This window comes from Tachysurus vachellii, chromosome 1 (genome assembly GCF_030014155.1).
Source record: "Tachysurus vachellii isolate PV-2020 chromosome 1, HZAU_Pvac_v1, whole genome shotgun sequence".
Lineage (NCBI taxonomy): Eukaryota > Metazoa > Chordata > Actinopteri > Siluriformes > Bagridae > Tachysurus > Tachysurus vachellii.
The window spans coordinates 10,904,128-10,918,176 of NC_083460.1; the positions used below are offsets into that span (position 1 = coordinate 10,904,128).

The 14,049-nt window shown below is 36.9% G+C and overlaps 1 protein-coding gene across 1 annotated transcript in view; it reads right to left on the bottom strand.

The window, feature by feature from the left end:
- kirrel1b (kirre like nephrin family adhesion molecule 1b) overlaps positions 1 to 14,049 on the bottom strand; it is a 40,192-nt gene that overhangs the window by 1,231 nt on the left and 24,912 nt on the right. The window contains exons 4-14 of the mRNA XM_060896714.1: positions 13,847 to 14,004; positions 12,792 to 12,942; positions 12,508 to 12,613; positions 12,263 to 12,411; positions 11,086 to 11,213; positions 9,893 to 10,019; positions 8,870 to 8,970; positions 5,359 to 5,575; positions 4,072 to 4,179; positions 3,364 to 3,470; positions 11 to 124 (exon numbers count right to left, since the gene is read on the bottom strand). Coding sequence (XP_060752697.1) covers positions 11 to 124; positions 3,364 to 3,470; positions 4,072 to 4,179; positions 5,359 to 5,575; positions 8,870 to 8,970; positions 9,893 to 10,019; positions 11,086 to 11,213; positions 12,263 to 12,411; positions 12,508 to 12,613; positions 12,792 to 12,942; positions 13,847 to 14,004 — 1,466 coding nt within the window. The remainder of the gene's footprint in view (positions 1 to 10; positions 125 to 3,363; positions 3,471 to 4,071; positions 4,180 to 5,358; positions 5,576 to 8,869; positions 8,971 to 9,892; positions 10,020 to 11,085; positions 11,214 to 12,262; positions 12,412 to 12,507; positions 12,614 to 12,791; positions 12,943 to 13,846; positions 14,005 to 14,049) is intronic.

Below are 14,049 nucleotides of genomic sequence, written 5' to 3' on the forward strand. Positions count from 1 at the left end.
TACTTCTCACCTTCAGCTCATAATCTTCCTTGGTCTCCAGTGTTTCACTGCGTGTCTCATGCTTCAGGTCCGTTTCCTCTTTGAAAGGCTGAGTGGAGGGAGAGAGGGAGACAGAGGGAAGAAACTAAACCATCAAAACAAAACACCACAAAACAAACACACACAAAGAGAGGAGAGGGAGAGAAGGAGGGAGAGAAGAGGAAAACACCACATCAGGTTGATCAGCAGAAGAAAAGGAAAGGAAGAAAAAGTGTTGTGGAGGAATGACTGCAATGGCTGATCAGCAATGGATGACCAAATCACAAACCAAACCAATATCTAAAATGTCCAGTGAAATTTAATAATTATTTGTTTAAGACAGACAGGATCTGAAAACATGAAAACAACTTTTTTATGCTTATTTTATATTTTACCTTGTCTCTAGTTCCTTGTTAGTCTCTCTGGTTCCTTGCATTTTTTTTCTGGTATTTCCTGGTTTTAAGTTGCCTACCTGTTTAAATAATGTCTCATTTCTCAGGTCAACCAAGTCAGAGGACTGCACATTGCAGCACACATCCCAGCCTACAAACATGACCAGTCCAGGTCCTGGGTGCACTCCCTACACACACACTCACACTCTCACACACACTCTCGCACACACATGCACTCTCTACAAAAAAGACTTTCACTCACCCACAGATTGCAAAGTATATACTCAGTTTATTCTGCTTTCCAGATATTACCGTGTCTGTAAACCTGTGTTCACTCTGCTGACTCATGACCGTGCAGCAATGCACAGCTCAAACAACATCAACAAATTCACATGACTATGTTAGGTTTCATCAGCAAGAATGATGAGTCAGCATCATTACAAAGAGGAGGTGACACAGCTAACAGCATGGTGTAGGGCCAACAACCAGTCTCTGAGCATAGACAAAACAAAAGAGATGTTTATTGGTAACACCTAAACCATTTGGACACTTTCTGCTGAACATGGACAGATCCTCTATGGACACTGTCAAGCAAACCAAATTCCTCTGAAATGTTGGTGGATTCCAGTTGGTGGACCTTAATGCGAAGATTAATCTTCTATCACAAGATTGCAGAAGAGATGTGATCTCATTGTAAAGAATCCATTTTCTGGTTTTCATCAACAATGAAAATATGTCTAAGCCAAAGAGAATTTCGCACTTCCTAAACCTGCTCATTGAAAAAACACAGGTTGGGGAATGTCTTTTAACCATCCAACAATTAGAATTATTTGCCCTCGAGTTCTGCACAATTATTTTAGCAAGGGGAAAACACAACCCAGAAAGTTTACCTTTGACTCTCTCAATAAAGCCACCATCTGCCTAGATCAACTGGTCCACAGCCACCGCCCATACAGAAACAAAGTAGGGGAGTTTTAGGTGCCAGCGCTACTCTTGAACCCATGCAGCTAGGGCACACACAGCTTCTCAAGTAGAAGAAAAAAATAATACAGTAAGCCAGCCTGTCCACTTTATTGGGTGCTGCCTTCACCGTACCCAGTCTAGCTCTGGTACAAGTGGCTGCCTCCTGCTCCAATACAGTGGATCTATACCAATTATGTTTTCATCAATCTTTCACAGTCTCAGTTTAAACCAGCACCCAATCCCAACTCAGCTTCTGCAACATCTATGGAGAGTCCATGCAACTGATGAAGGACCTATCTGGAAAACCAATTCTCACTGCATCAACCTGTCTTCCTTTGAGTTGGCACCCTCATCCTGAATAAGTTTATACATTTGGTCACCATTGTATCCACCATGTACATCTGGTCTGAAAAAGAACTCCCACTGGTCTCTGTCTTTTCAATGCCTGTGTTTACAGGCTCCTCAATTCACATCAACCACTGTGGAAAGTGCAGATGAGGTAAAAGGCCACAGAGCTTCCCTCTCATCACTCATGATTGATTCCTCCATTGAGCTGCTCCCTGGAGCCACTCCACTACCATTCCTGATGTTACCAAGCCTGTCTTTGCTGTTCTGGCTTGACCTGCTTATTTGCTCCTTTCATCTTGAATTTGCCTTTGCCCAGTTTGTTCTGTTTATTCATTGCTTGAGCATTTTACCTACAAATGTAGGGCAGAGCATGTTGTTTTGTGTTGTTTTTTTTAAAAAAAAGAAGGCTCAAAGAATGACATTTATTATGACTAATGGTTATGATGCATTACAAAAATGTGAAATCAGGGCTTCAATTTAAGCTGCTTATGTACTGTATAGGAAAAGTAGGTATCCTGAATTGAAAGGGGGCATCTATCTATAAATACAAAAAAAAAATGTATGCTGTTTTGTTACATCTTGTCTTCAAACGTAATTCAGTAGCGTTAACAACTAAAATTATGGGGGGCTGGTAAGTCAAAAAACACTTTAAAATCTTTTAGGTCAAATGCAATTATCAAAATCATAAAAAAACTGATAATTTTCCTTTGCAAGATGTAAAACATTTAGGTTAATACATTCGCATGCAAATGTTTGGGCACCTCTGGTCAAAATTTCTGTTTATGTGAACAGTTAAGCAAGTGGAAGAGGAAATGATCTCCAAAAGGCATAAAATTAAACATGAAACACTATTTTGCAATATATTAAGCAATATCAGTGTATTGTTTTTGTTTTCTACAATTTTAGAGTGAAAAAAGGAAAGCAGCACTTTAGGAAGAATGGGAACCCTAGGAAACATAAGCTCTCAGATTATTACCTTTTACCAAGGTATCAGACCTTGATTAGCCTGTTAGCGTCATGGCTTCTTCACGGTCATCATTAGGAAAGGCCAGGTGAAGCAAATTTTAAAGCTTTACAAATAAGGAGGACATTATTGAGGACACTTTTAGAGATCATTTCATCTTCTACTTGCTTAACTGTTCACATTAACATAAATTTTGTCCAGAGGTGCCTAAACCTTTGCATGCCACAGTATTTGGTTTGCAATTCTGGTTATTTATTAGTAAGCCTTAAAAAAAATATTTGTATTGGTCTCTCAACTAGTGTTGAGGCTGGACATAGCTGAGAGAAAAAAGCTATTGTTCTCGAGCAATTGCTTCATACTATTGTTTTTTTCTAACCTACCTGAGTGTATGTTAAAGGTGACTGAGGTTTTGTGTTAATCAGAGGTAGAGAAATGTACCCTGTATTCCAACACTATTGTTCTACCATGTATAAGCCTGATTGCCATTAAAACTGCTATTATTATATTAATCAATTGCTAATATCATGTTTGTTGAAAGGTGCCATGGAAGCTGGAAAGATCAACAAAACAGTACACATCTGAAGAATTTTGAAGGGGAGTTGATTCAGTTGTATTGAATATACTATTATATTGCTCTGTCGCTGTGACTATCGCTCTCACAGAATGAATTGTCTTTACCATGCGAGATGCTGTAGAGACAACTGCTGTATCTTCCTCTAGGTTTGGGGTCTCCTTGTTTACTGTCTCGACTTTGATATCAGGCTTCAGTGCAACCCCTCGACGACCTGCACACAAAACAAACAGAGGAACTGCCTAAAATGTCTTCCAGATTGCATTTAAGTCCATTTTTAAATTTAGATTGCATTTATGTCAATAGTCAATTTTCAGTAAATTCCTATTTATTATTACTTTTGTCAGTTGTCAAAAGTGATTTCAGTGACCATGGGTATTTCTTTCTTTAATGGAATGGTACCAACAATTTTGTCCATTTGTCTAAAAACATACAAAAAAATCATTGTACCATTTCTAAAACAAAATGTTTTAGGTAACAGAAAACACTAGTAAACCCTTTTAGCAATACCAGTCCCTTAAATTAGTTTTTATTATAGAAATGACACATGCATTTCTAGGAAATTAATCAACAACAATTATAATCACATACAATGTCAACAGCACTTTGGTATAATTAAAACAAGTAAATTATTTCCCAAATATGCAGTAACTATATTTGATTTTGATTATTCTGGATTCCATTAGGCTTTAGGCATGAATGTTGTAATGATATTACTCAGATACAGAGCATTACTTTGTCTCATAATTTCATAATTGTGGTCTAAATGCTTTACTCTGAGATTTTCTCACATCAATGACAAACTTGGTACTCACTGGCTTTTCGTTGCCGGTAGAAGTAGAAGGCCAGGGCAAGCAAGAACAGAATCAGCAGTATGGAGGAACCGACTATTCCACCAGCTATTATACCCACAGGGACAATGTCTGAGCAAAAGAACAAGTGAAAAGGACTTACAAGTGCTTCCATATAATGTCTTGGCATGTTTAGCGGTTAGTGGATTCTAAGCCATAGGCAGATATTCAACCTGGAAACTGTGATTAACATTAATACATAAATATATCGGTGTTTTAAATGACCAAAACAATGAATTTGTGTCATATTACACTATTTAAGGAGGCACCAGTTCTTAAAATGCACTTGTAGACAGCCTTGCAGCTCAGCTGAATGTTGATTCTGGAATTCTCAAGGTAGCTTAAGTCCATCAACAGAGTTCACCTTAAAGATCGGGCTTCCTTAATTGAGCAATGATATGTATGAGATATCTTTCAGGAATTCATATTCAACTCATATAGGAGCCAGAATAAAAAAGCAGCACCAAGCAGAACTGCATGTGATAAGTGATATGATATATACTATACTATATACATACAAAGTGCAGTTTCTTTAACATCTGCCACTAAATGTTTTTTTCTAAAAACAGTTTTTTTTTAACTGTTTAACTGTATTTGCATCTGCCATCAAAGCTAAAACACATTATTTTCTAAAATTATTTAAAAAAAGTTTTTATGGCATCTGGTGTAAAACCTGCGCCAAATCTAATATGCAGAAAACGCGATTTGCTGTGGTGACCCAGAACAGGGAGCTGCCGAAAGAACAAACAAAAATCCTGACTAGTCACCATCTAGCCAAAGGAGTGACGACAGAATGAGTGACTGTATTATGTGAATAGTCTATTAACTACTTACAGTCAAGTCCCTTGAGTGCATGCAAATAAATGCTCAGGTATTTTTTGAGAATTCTGTAATGCACTGTTGGCATCCAGTATTTATTTATGTAGATATGTAGATACAGTAAAATATCTAAGTTACTATAAAATATAATCAAATAATTATTGTGTTGCATAACATGTATTTTGATATACTTTATATTTATTTTTTTCTTAAAACAAAATGATCTTCATATACATTAGTTATTAATAAATATAAAATATAAAATCATGTGAATAACATACTCAAAAATAAAGTAAAAACATTTACTAACTTCATTAACAATGAATAGTTTGACTGCTTTGACTACTTAGCAAGGTAAAGGTGAGTTTTTTTTTTTTTTATTATTATTCGTCTTTAATACTCATAGATACATATTTTAAACTGTGCTCTCACCTCTCTCTGCCAGTGTAATGATCATGGTGCCAGGTCCAAATGAGTTCCAGGCTGTGCAGTTGTATGTAGATTGAAAGTCTGACTCTATCACATTATTTATGGTGAGAGTGGAGAGCACAGCACCCCCTTCTGATGCTGGCTTGCTCTGCTCTACTGTGTATCTCTCAGAGAGAGTGCCTCTGTCTTTCTCCCACACATTCTCTTTCCAGGCCCATACCTGCCAAAGGAAACACACACATGATCTCCCATATGTAACATACACACTTCATCATATTTGTAGTCTGGCCATTCTTACAGATGGCATTCATTGCATTTCCAGTCAGTGCCAATCATATCAAATAGGCTCCAGGTTCACTTAACGAGGCTATCCAGAGAGGGGAGGATCTTTGACCCTGGAGGATACAAATTTGTGGAATCCTGTCAACTTCCCTCGGACTGAAGAAGCTGCTAGGTTGAGTAGTAAAACATTTCAATCTAACTAGAAACATATCCAGTTACTGATTTGATACTATTTTACCTATTATTTTAAATAAAAATTATTCAGTGCTGATACTGTTTCCACTCCGTCCAGGGTGTATCCTGCCTTGATGCCCGATGACGCCTGAGATAGAGTGGTAGTTCAGACCGAGGTAGTTCAGATAAGCGGTAGAAAATGAGTGAGTGAGTGAGTGAGTGAGTGAGTGAGTGAGTGAGTGAGTGAGTGAGTGAGTGAGTGAGTGAGTGAGTGAGTGAGTGAGTGGTACTGTTTCCATTAAGACTAAAGGTCACTCATGTACTGATACTACTCTCTATTTATTATAAGAATAAATAGATCTATTAGTTCTAATAAATTATTTCATCTATTGATGATGATAATCCCTAGTAATAATAATATTGTCCCCTACTTATTTTAGTTTAGATAAAGACTCACTCAAATTCTAATGACTGTGATCTGTTACTAGCCTCTGAACAGGGTTGTGACTTCTTGCTCCTAATTACTTGTTTAATACTATTTAAAATGTTTTAAATGCATGTACTTTACAATATTAGTTAAAAAAAAAAACACTTTTTTTTTGGAATGGCTCTGATTATTTTAATCAGTTTGTAAATGTTAACTTGTGAATGCATGCAGAAGTTAAGTTTTATTGTTCCAAAGACTTTATTCTAGGGGAAGTCCTTTTGTATTCTAACTTTAGGTAAATATTCATAAACACTGTACAAGCTTTCACTAGTATGCTAATGATACCGCATGACAGAATTTATTACCCTTCATATGCATCTGTATGCTGGAGTCATACATACTAATATACAAAAAATACTTCTGCATTATTTAAATTACTGCATATTTGAAAGAAGCTATAAAATATAAAGTTGCAGTGTATGAGAGCAAAAAAAAAAATTTTCTTAAAGAGACATACATGAGAGCAAAAGAATACAGAGAGAGGACGTTGTAAAGGACAATGAAGAGGAGAGATAGAAGAAGAAGAGAGGAGGTGACAGGGAGAGCTTTTTAAAATGCTGAGGTTGTTAAAAGCACTCATTTGTCATGTCCTACTGTCTGCTTCTTATGATCTACAGTGAAGGGTACAGGATTTTGTCTTTAACTATCTCTCTCTCTCTCTCTCTCTCTCTCTCTCTATCTATCTATCTCTATATGTACTTTAATTTGTTTATATTTAGGATTACTTCAGAACTATGCATTGTTATTCCATAGAGCATTAATCAGAGAAGCAGCCAAGAGGCCCATGGTAACTCTGGAGGAGCTGCAGAGATCCACAGCTCAGGTGGGAGAATCTGTCCACAGGACAACTATTATGTACTCCACAAATCTGGTCTTTATGGAAGAGTGGCAAGAAGAAAGTATTTGTTGAAAGAAAGCCATAAGAAATCCTGTTTGCAGTTTGTGACAAGCCATGTGGGGGGACACAGCAAGCATGTGGAAGAAAGTGCTCTGGTCAAATGTGACCAAAATTGAACTTTCTGGCCAAAATTCAAAACGTTATGTGTGGCAGAAACCTAACACTGCACATCACCCTGAACACACAATCCACACCGTGAAACATGGTGGTGACAGCATCATAATGTGGGGATGCGTTTCTTCAGCATGGACAGGGAAGCTGGTCAGAGTTGATGGGAAGATGGATGGAGCCAAATACAGGACAATCTTAGATGAAAACCTGTTAGAGTCTGCAAAAGACTTGAGACTGGGGCAGAGGTTCACCTTCCAGCAGGACAATGACCCTAAACATACAGCCAGAGCTACAATGCAGTGGTTTAGATCAAAGCATATTCATGTGTTAGAATGGCCCAGTCAAAGTCCAGACCTACAGTAAATCCAATTGAGAATCTGTGGTGAGACTTGAAGAATCGCTGTTCACAGACGCTCACCATCCAATCTGACTGAGCTTGAGCTATTTTGCAAAGAAGAATGGGCAAAAATTTCACTCTCTAGATGTGCAAAGCTGGTAGAGACATACTCCAAAAGACTTGCAGCTGTAATTGCAGTGAAAGGTGGTTCTACAAAGTATTGACTCAGTGGGGATGAATACAAATGCACGCCACACTTTTCAGATATTTATTTGTAAAAAAAAATTTGGACACCATTTATCATTTTCTTTCCACTTCACAATTATGTGCCACTTTGTGTTGGTCTATCACATAAAATCCTAATAAAATACATTTTTGTTTGTGGTTGTAACGTGTCAAAATGTGAAAAAGTTCAGTGGGTATGAATACTTTTGCAAGGTACTGTATATACTGTCCCTTACAAAATGCAATGGAACACATCTATAGTAGGCAATATACAATCTGAACAGGTATCGAAGTAAATGATAGTAAATAACAATATTTGGTTTCAAGCCTGTGACACTAAAATCACCAAGTTGTTGTTTTTTTCTTTTGTAATGCTTTTTCATTCTTTCACTGCAGTCTCTTTCCATTGTTTATTGTTCTTCAAGATATGAAATGCATGCTCAATTAATTTAAAGTCTGGTGATTGACTTGGCCAGTCTAAAACCTTCCACTTTTCCACCCTGATTAAGTCCGTTGTTGCGCTGGCAATGTGTTTTGGATCATTGTCTCACTGCATGCAAAAAGTTTCTCCTGATTAATTTGAGTGCATTTCTCTGTAAATTGGCAGACAACATGTTTCTGTAAAACTCTAAATTTAAAAATAGTGAGAACTGTATAGAATAATAACTGCTCATGTAGCTGGATAGAATCGCAGACTTAATGAAAGCCCATAGTAAGTGTTGTGACAGGTTTCAATGTAAAAAACTATTGCTAGAACTTCATGTACAGTAGCATTCACAGACAAGCAAATTAATACAAGCAGTGAAATGTCCCAGTGCTGTTATACTAAATATCAGCACTCTTGGCCCAACATGTGACCAATCAAAATCAGTGTATCAGACGTAGCTGTTGTATTGGGTTGCAAAAAAGAGTTGCAAAAGATATTATGCTTATCCTCGAAGCACTGGGTTTGAGACAGGTACATACATGTGTGTGGTGTGTGGTGTGTGTGTGTACTCACAATTTTGTCAGGAGGAGGTGTGCTCGCAATGTAGCATTTGATATCGCCCTTCTCACCTCTTACAGCATACTGAACTGGTTCACTTGAAATAATTGGTGGACCTGTAAAAGAATTATTTATTATTACAAAATAATATATTAAAGTCAGTTCTTTATTAAATACTAAACCTATGCACATCAGTTTTTTTTTGGTCATGATTTGGAAGACTGAGCAAAATGATGGATAACAAAATAATGGATTTTCAAAATTACTTAATTTTGCGAAAACAGAACTACCCAAAACAATCTCAGAAATTTCAGAAAAAACATCTCAGAAAAATCACATTTTTTTTCATTCATTCATTCATTCATTCATTCATTCATTTTCTACCGCTTATCCGAACTATCTCAGGCGTCATCGGACATCAAGGCAGGATACACCCTGGACGGAGTGCCAACCCATCGCAGGGCACACACACACACACTCTCATTCACTACGGACAATTTTCCAGAGATGCCAATCAACCTACCATGCATGTCTTTGGACCGGGGGAGGAAACCGGAGTACCCGGAGGAAACCCCCGAGGCACGGGGAGAACATGCAAACTCCACACACACAAGGCGGAGGCGGGAATCGAACCCCCAACCCCGGAGGTGTGAGGCGAATGTGCTAACCACTAATCCACCGTGCCCCCTCTCAGGAAATTTTTAAGGAAATAATTAAGGATGAATGAATAGATGAATGGCTGGATTGGACTGTACATGGACTGTAGAAGAGCATTCATTAAATAATTCATAAAACAGTAAATACTGTAGGAACACTCGATGCAAGGCAATGATATAACCTACATGAAGGCAGCCCATCACACGGCTTTAGAAAATGTTTATTTCTTTGAAAGAATTTCAAATGATGTGAAAGTATGATGTAGTTTAACGTGGACAATATTGAAAACATTGAAATATGTTTTGAACCTATGGATAAGAGCATCTGCATTTGTGTGTGAGTGTGTAGGTGTGGTTAAGTGTATGTGTCTGTTGTACTAACCATTGACCGTCAGTGTGACCTCTGTCTCCCCAACCCCAATCCTGGGTACAATGGCTTTACACACATACTGTCCTGCATCAGCCTGACTTACTGACTTCAAATACAACTGATTATTATTACTGAGAACCTGCCGGAGAAAAACAAGAATGTAAGAGTGTTACTGTGAGGACTGTGAGAAAGATTTAGTACTATTATCTGCATATTGTACAATTTAGTGAGTAGTCCAGTATGGTGATATAACAACAGATTACAACAGATTAACAACAGATATGTTGTCTTTACTGTGGTACATGTTTCTAATGTCTGATGTCTTCTGTGTGGTTCAAAGAATTGAAATTAAAATGTTTAATATATTCAAATGTTTACCCTGAACAGAACTATATATATATGTATATATATGTATATATATATTTATACATATATATGTATGTATATATATATATATAAATATATATATATATATATATATATATGTATGTATATATATATATATCCTTTTTAATAACTGATGGTAATTTTAAACTCATATGACACGTTTTATTTGAAAACACACCTGCAAATATCTTCATATAGAGAACAATTGAGATGAAGAAATTTTATAATGTTTATAGATGTAGTGTTGTAAAATCAGAAGCGCCTTGGTTAATGGGACAAACACTGCCAAAATCTACACATGTATATACAATTATTTGCATTATTTATAACCTAATTAAATAATTAAATAAATGCTTCAACAAAACTGTTGAGTGTACTGAGTCAAGACACTCATTTACATCATGACATTACATAGTATTTCCTTACCCTTTTCTGCCTTCTCTTTTTTTCATCCTTCTAGTACTGGTTTTCTTATAAAAGTGTTCATCATGATCTTTCCTGTTCACAAATTATCTTTAGGCTTTTTATATTTGGAAACTATTCCCTGAGCTTTCCGTTTTGAAGCGTAGCAGTGTTAGCTGGCATGAACCTTACTCTGGTCCTCATACAGACAATCCACAGCAAAAGGCATGAACATTCTTTAGAGCCTTTGTTAGCCTTTTTGTATTCTTTTTTAATTTAATTTAAATCTAGTAATTGCAACGCATATCGGAGCATAACAGTAATCACATAATTATAGGCACAGTCTCTTGTAACTTTGTAGAATGTAAAGTTTTTAGTATAGTATTTATTGGTATAATATAATAATGTTTATTTACCATGCTGGAGCCCTTTTTTGTCCAGGTGAGAGTAAGAGGAGGATTTCCTGCCCATTTACAGTTCAGTGTAACATCAGAGTCCACATCCACCGTTACAGGCCTCGGTTCCACTACCAGGATTGGACCAACTGTAGAAAGAGAAAGACATTGATATTTTTATTAATTTTATGTTTGACACAGTTTGTGTAACATGGAAGGAAGCAGAAAGAAGGCTGAATGAATAAGTGGAACAATACATGAGGAAAGCAAATAAGCAGATGTATAAAACTATATTTATTAGGAAACAAAGTTTTTATAAATATTTAAGTTACAAAATAGGAATGCATTTCAAATTGAATTTTGAACTTTTGGAATAGTGCCTCATCTTTTATTTTCTAATTTCCATTATTTTTTATTCTCATTGGGCATTACCACTTACATATCACAAAAAATAATCACTAGCAATGCACTAGTCTGCATACATGTCAAGACAAAAATAACATGAAAAGCCATTTAACGTGTTGTATTAGACCTAGAAATAATATATGATAAATCTCTTATATACTCCGGTCTTACTTTTAATGAAAATGTGTATAAAAAATAAGTTATATAGCATTTATCTTGTGTTCATTGGAGATGCAATATTTATTTTACCACATATTTATAAGATCCCATGAGTACATGCCATAACATCTATTATAAAATATAACAAAACATATCCTAACTAGAGCACATGTGACATGACAGTGTCCTCTACTCCTGGACCAGAACCTGCAGTGACAAAATATTAAATCTGAAATTGCATATTGTTGATGATATTATATCAGGATTCATATTCATTCTTGAATCTTATATTCATTCATTCATTCTTATATGATACAGGATTCATATTGTTAAATATTATTGTGTCATATTCCACTTACTCCACTTATTCTGGGTTTGAATCTTGAAAATCACAATTGTACCATATTTGAGTGCATTAATTTTTGTAACAATATCATGATGCTGCATTATCAAGAAGCTGCATTTACAGCCAAGTGTGCTACTTCTGTAAGAGACAGATAGAAAAGAAATAGAAGTTGAACAGTATGGCTGAATGAACTAATAGTTGGAAATATAAGTAGAACGGATGAAAAATTTAGATAGATGGATAGACACATGAACAGCTGGATTGATGTTTATAGAGAGAGGTTCATACAGTGTACATCCACCAGTATGCTGACGTTGGTGCTGCCCACAGCGTTGAACACCTGGCATGAAACAGGCTCAGTGAAGAATGAGTGATCTGCAGTAGTCACGAACACGCTCTCCCTCGCTCCCTCCAGGATTACTCCACCTTTAGCCCACCTAAAACAGATAGTCAATTGACAATCTGCCTCACTCCCTTCTGTGGAGGAGTTCTCCACATATAGCCACATAGAACTCAGTCAAACACACACTTACCTGTATCCCATGATAGGTGGGTTGGCTGTAGCTTGGCATGTAAATGTTACTCTTTCTCCCTCTAGAACTGAACGAGGCTCAATCGATAATAAAACTGTTGGAGCATCTACAAAGAGAAAACATATTTTCATTCTAATCAGAATAAGACTTTAAGAGGAATATAAATGTCATTTTTCTGTAGCTTAAAAAAGTCTGAACAGGTCCAAACACTGAAATGTGCAGTGCAGCAGTATTTCAGCACTGAGAATGTGAACACACACATTCACAAACACACAAAGACTCACGGTGCACATTGAGTGTGACGCTGGCTCGTTTGCCCAGTGGCACAGCCAGATTGGAGGCGATACAGGTGAAGTTGTGTCCAGTGTCTGTGTCTACTGGCTGAATAGGCAGGAAACTGCGTGTGGTTACTCGTTTCCTGTCAGGTAAAACCTCCTGGAGAGAAAAATGGAGCGAGAGAGGAGTCATATTAATATAATTGCAATGATATGTTCATATTCATGGTGGTAGTTAAATATTTTAAATAGTAGTTTTATGATTGTGGTCTTGGTATGTAAAGGAACTAAAACTTAATCAAATTACCCCACTTACCCTACCACAAACTCCGTCATGTCATTTTTTTAAAAGGTTTTCTAACATGAGGTCTATCATTACAAGAAAGATTGTCAAAAGAAAGTCATGTTACTTTAGGCCAATTGTTTCTGCAAATCGTCGCTGTCGGGTGGAAACCTCGTATGTCCAAATTTGGTCAGTTTCATATTTTTTCACATATCGATGCTATTGGTCAGTCCCCACGTGGGTCTGTTATTTTTACAAGTTATTAACCAATCTAAAGTCTTGAAAATAGCTTGAGCGCAAATCTCATAACTCCATTGGACACTTCAACTGTCCACCTCTTCCTCACGCCGCGGGAGAGATTCGCAGCATATTTCTCCTCAAGAAGAGTCGCAACGAATCAACACGTCTTCTGAGGTAAATGTCTTCAAAACACTGGACTCAAAGAAAAAAAATCTTGACCCCCGCTAGTTCTGGTGCTCGTCTGAGGACAGGAATTTAGCGCAAGACAATCCACTGCAACGCGGACTAAACCCTGTGCACTGCAGATAAGGTACAGCGTTTTTTTTAATTTCCTGAAAAATAACGGTTTTGGAGATACGAGGATTCCGCCCGACAGACGAAATACTAGTTTGTATTGTTATTTTGTAAGATTTGTCTGCTGGTAAACTTGGTAATACTAGAGAGTCAGGTTTAAATAAATATCTCTATTTTAATATGAATCAGATGTTCACTTTAGAAAGATAAATTTCAATTCTGTGTGTGTGTGTGTGTGTGTACCCACAGTGCTAGTATGAGCTCCTTCCACTATAACCCCATCCTTGTACCACTCAATGGTGGAGAGTGGTTTGGCCCCTCGGGACACACATGTCAGGTTGTATGAGATTCCTGCTGTCAACAAAATCTCTGGAGCACCTTCTATTACTGGATCCTCTGGGGGAACTAACAAAAAAATATCACACTTAGTCATCACATTCTGATTTGTCA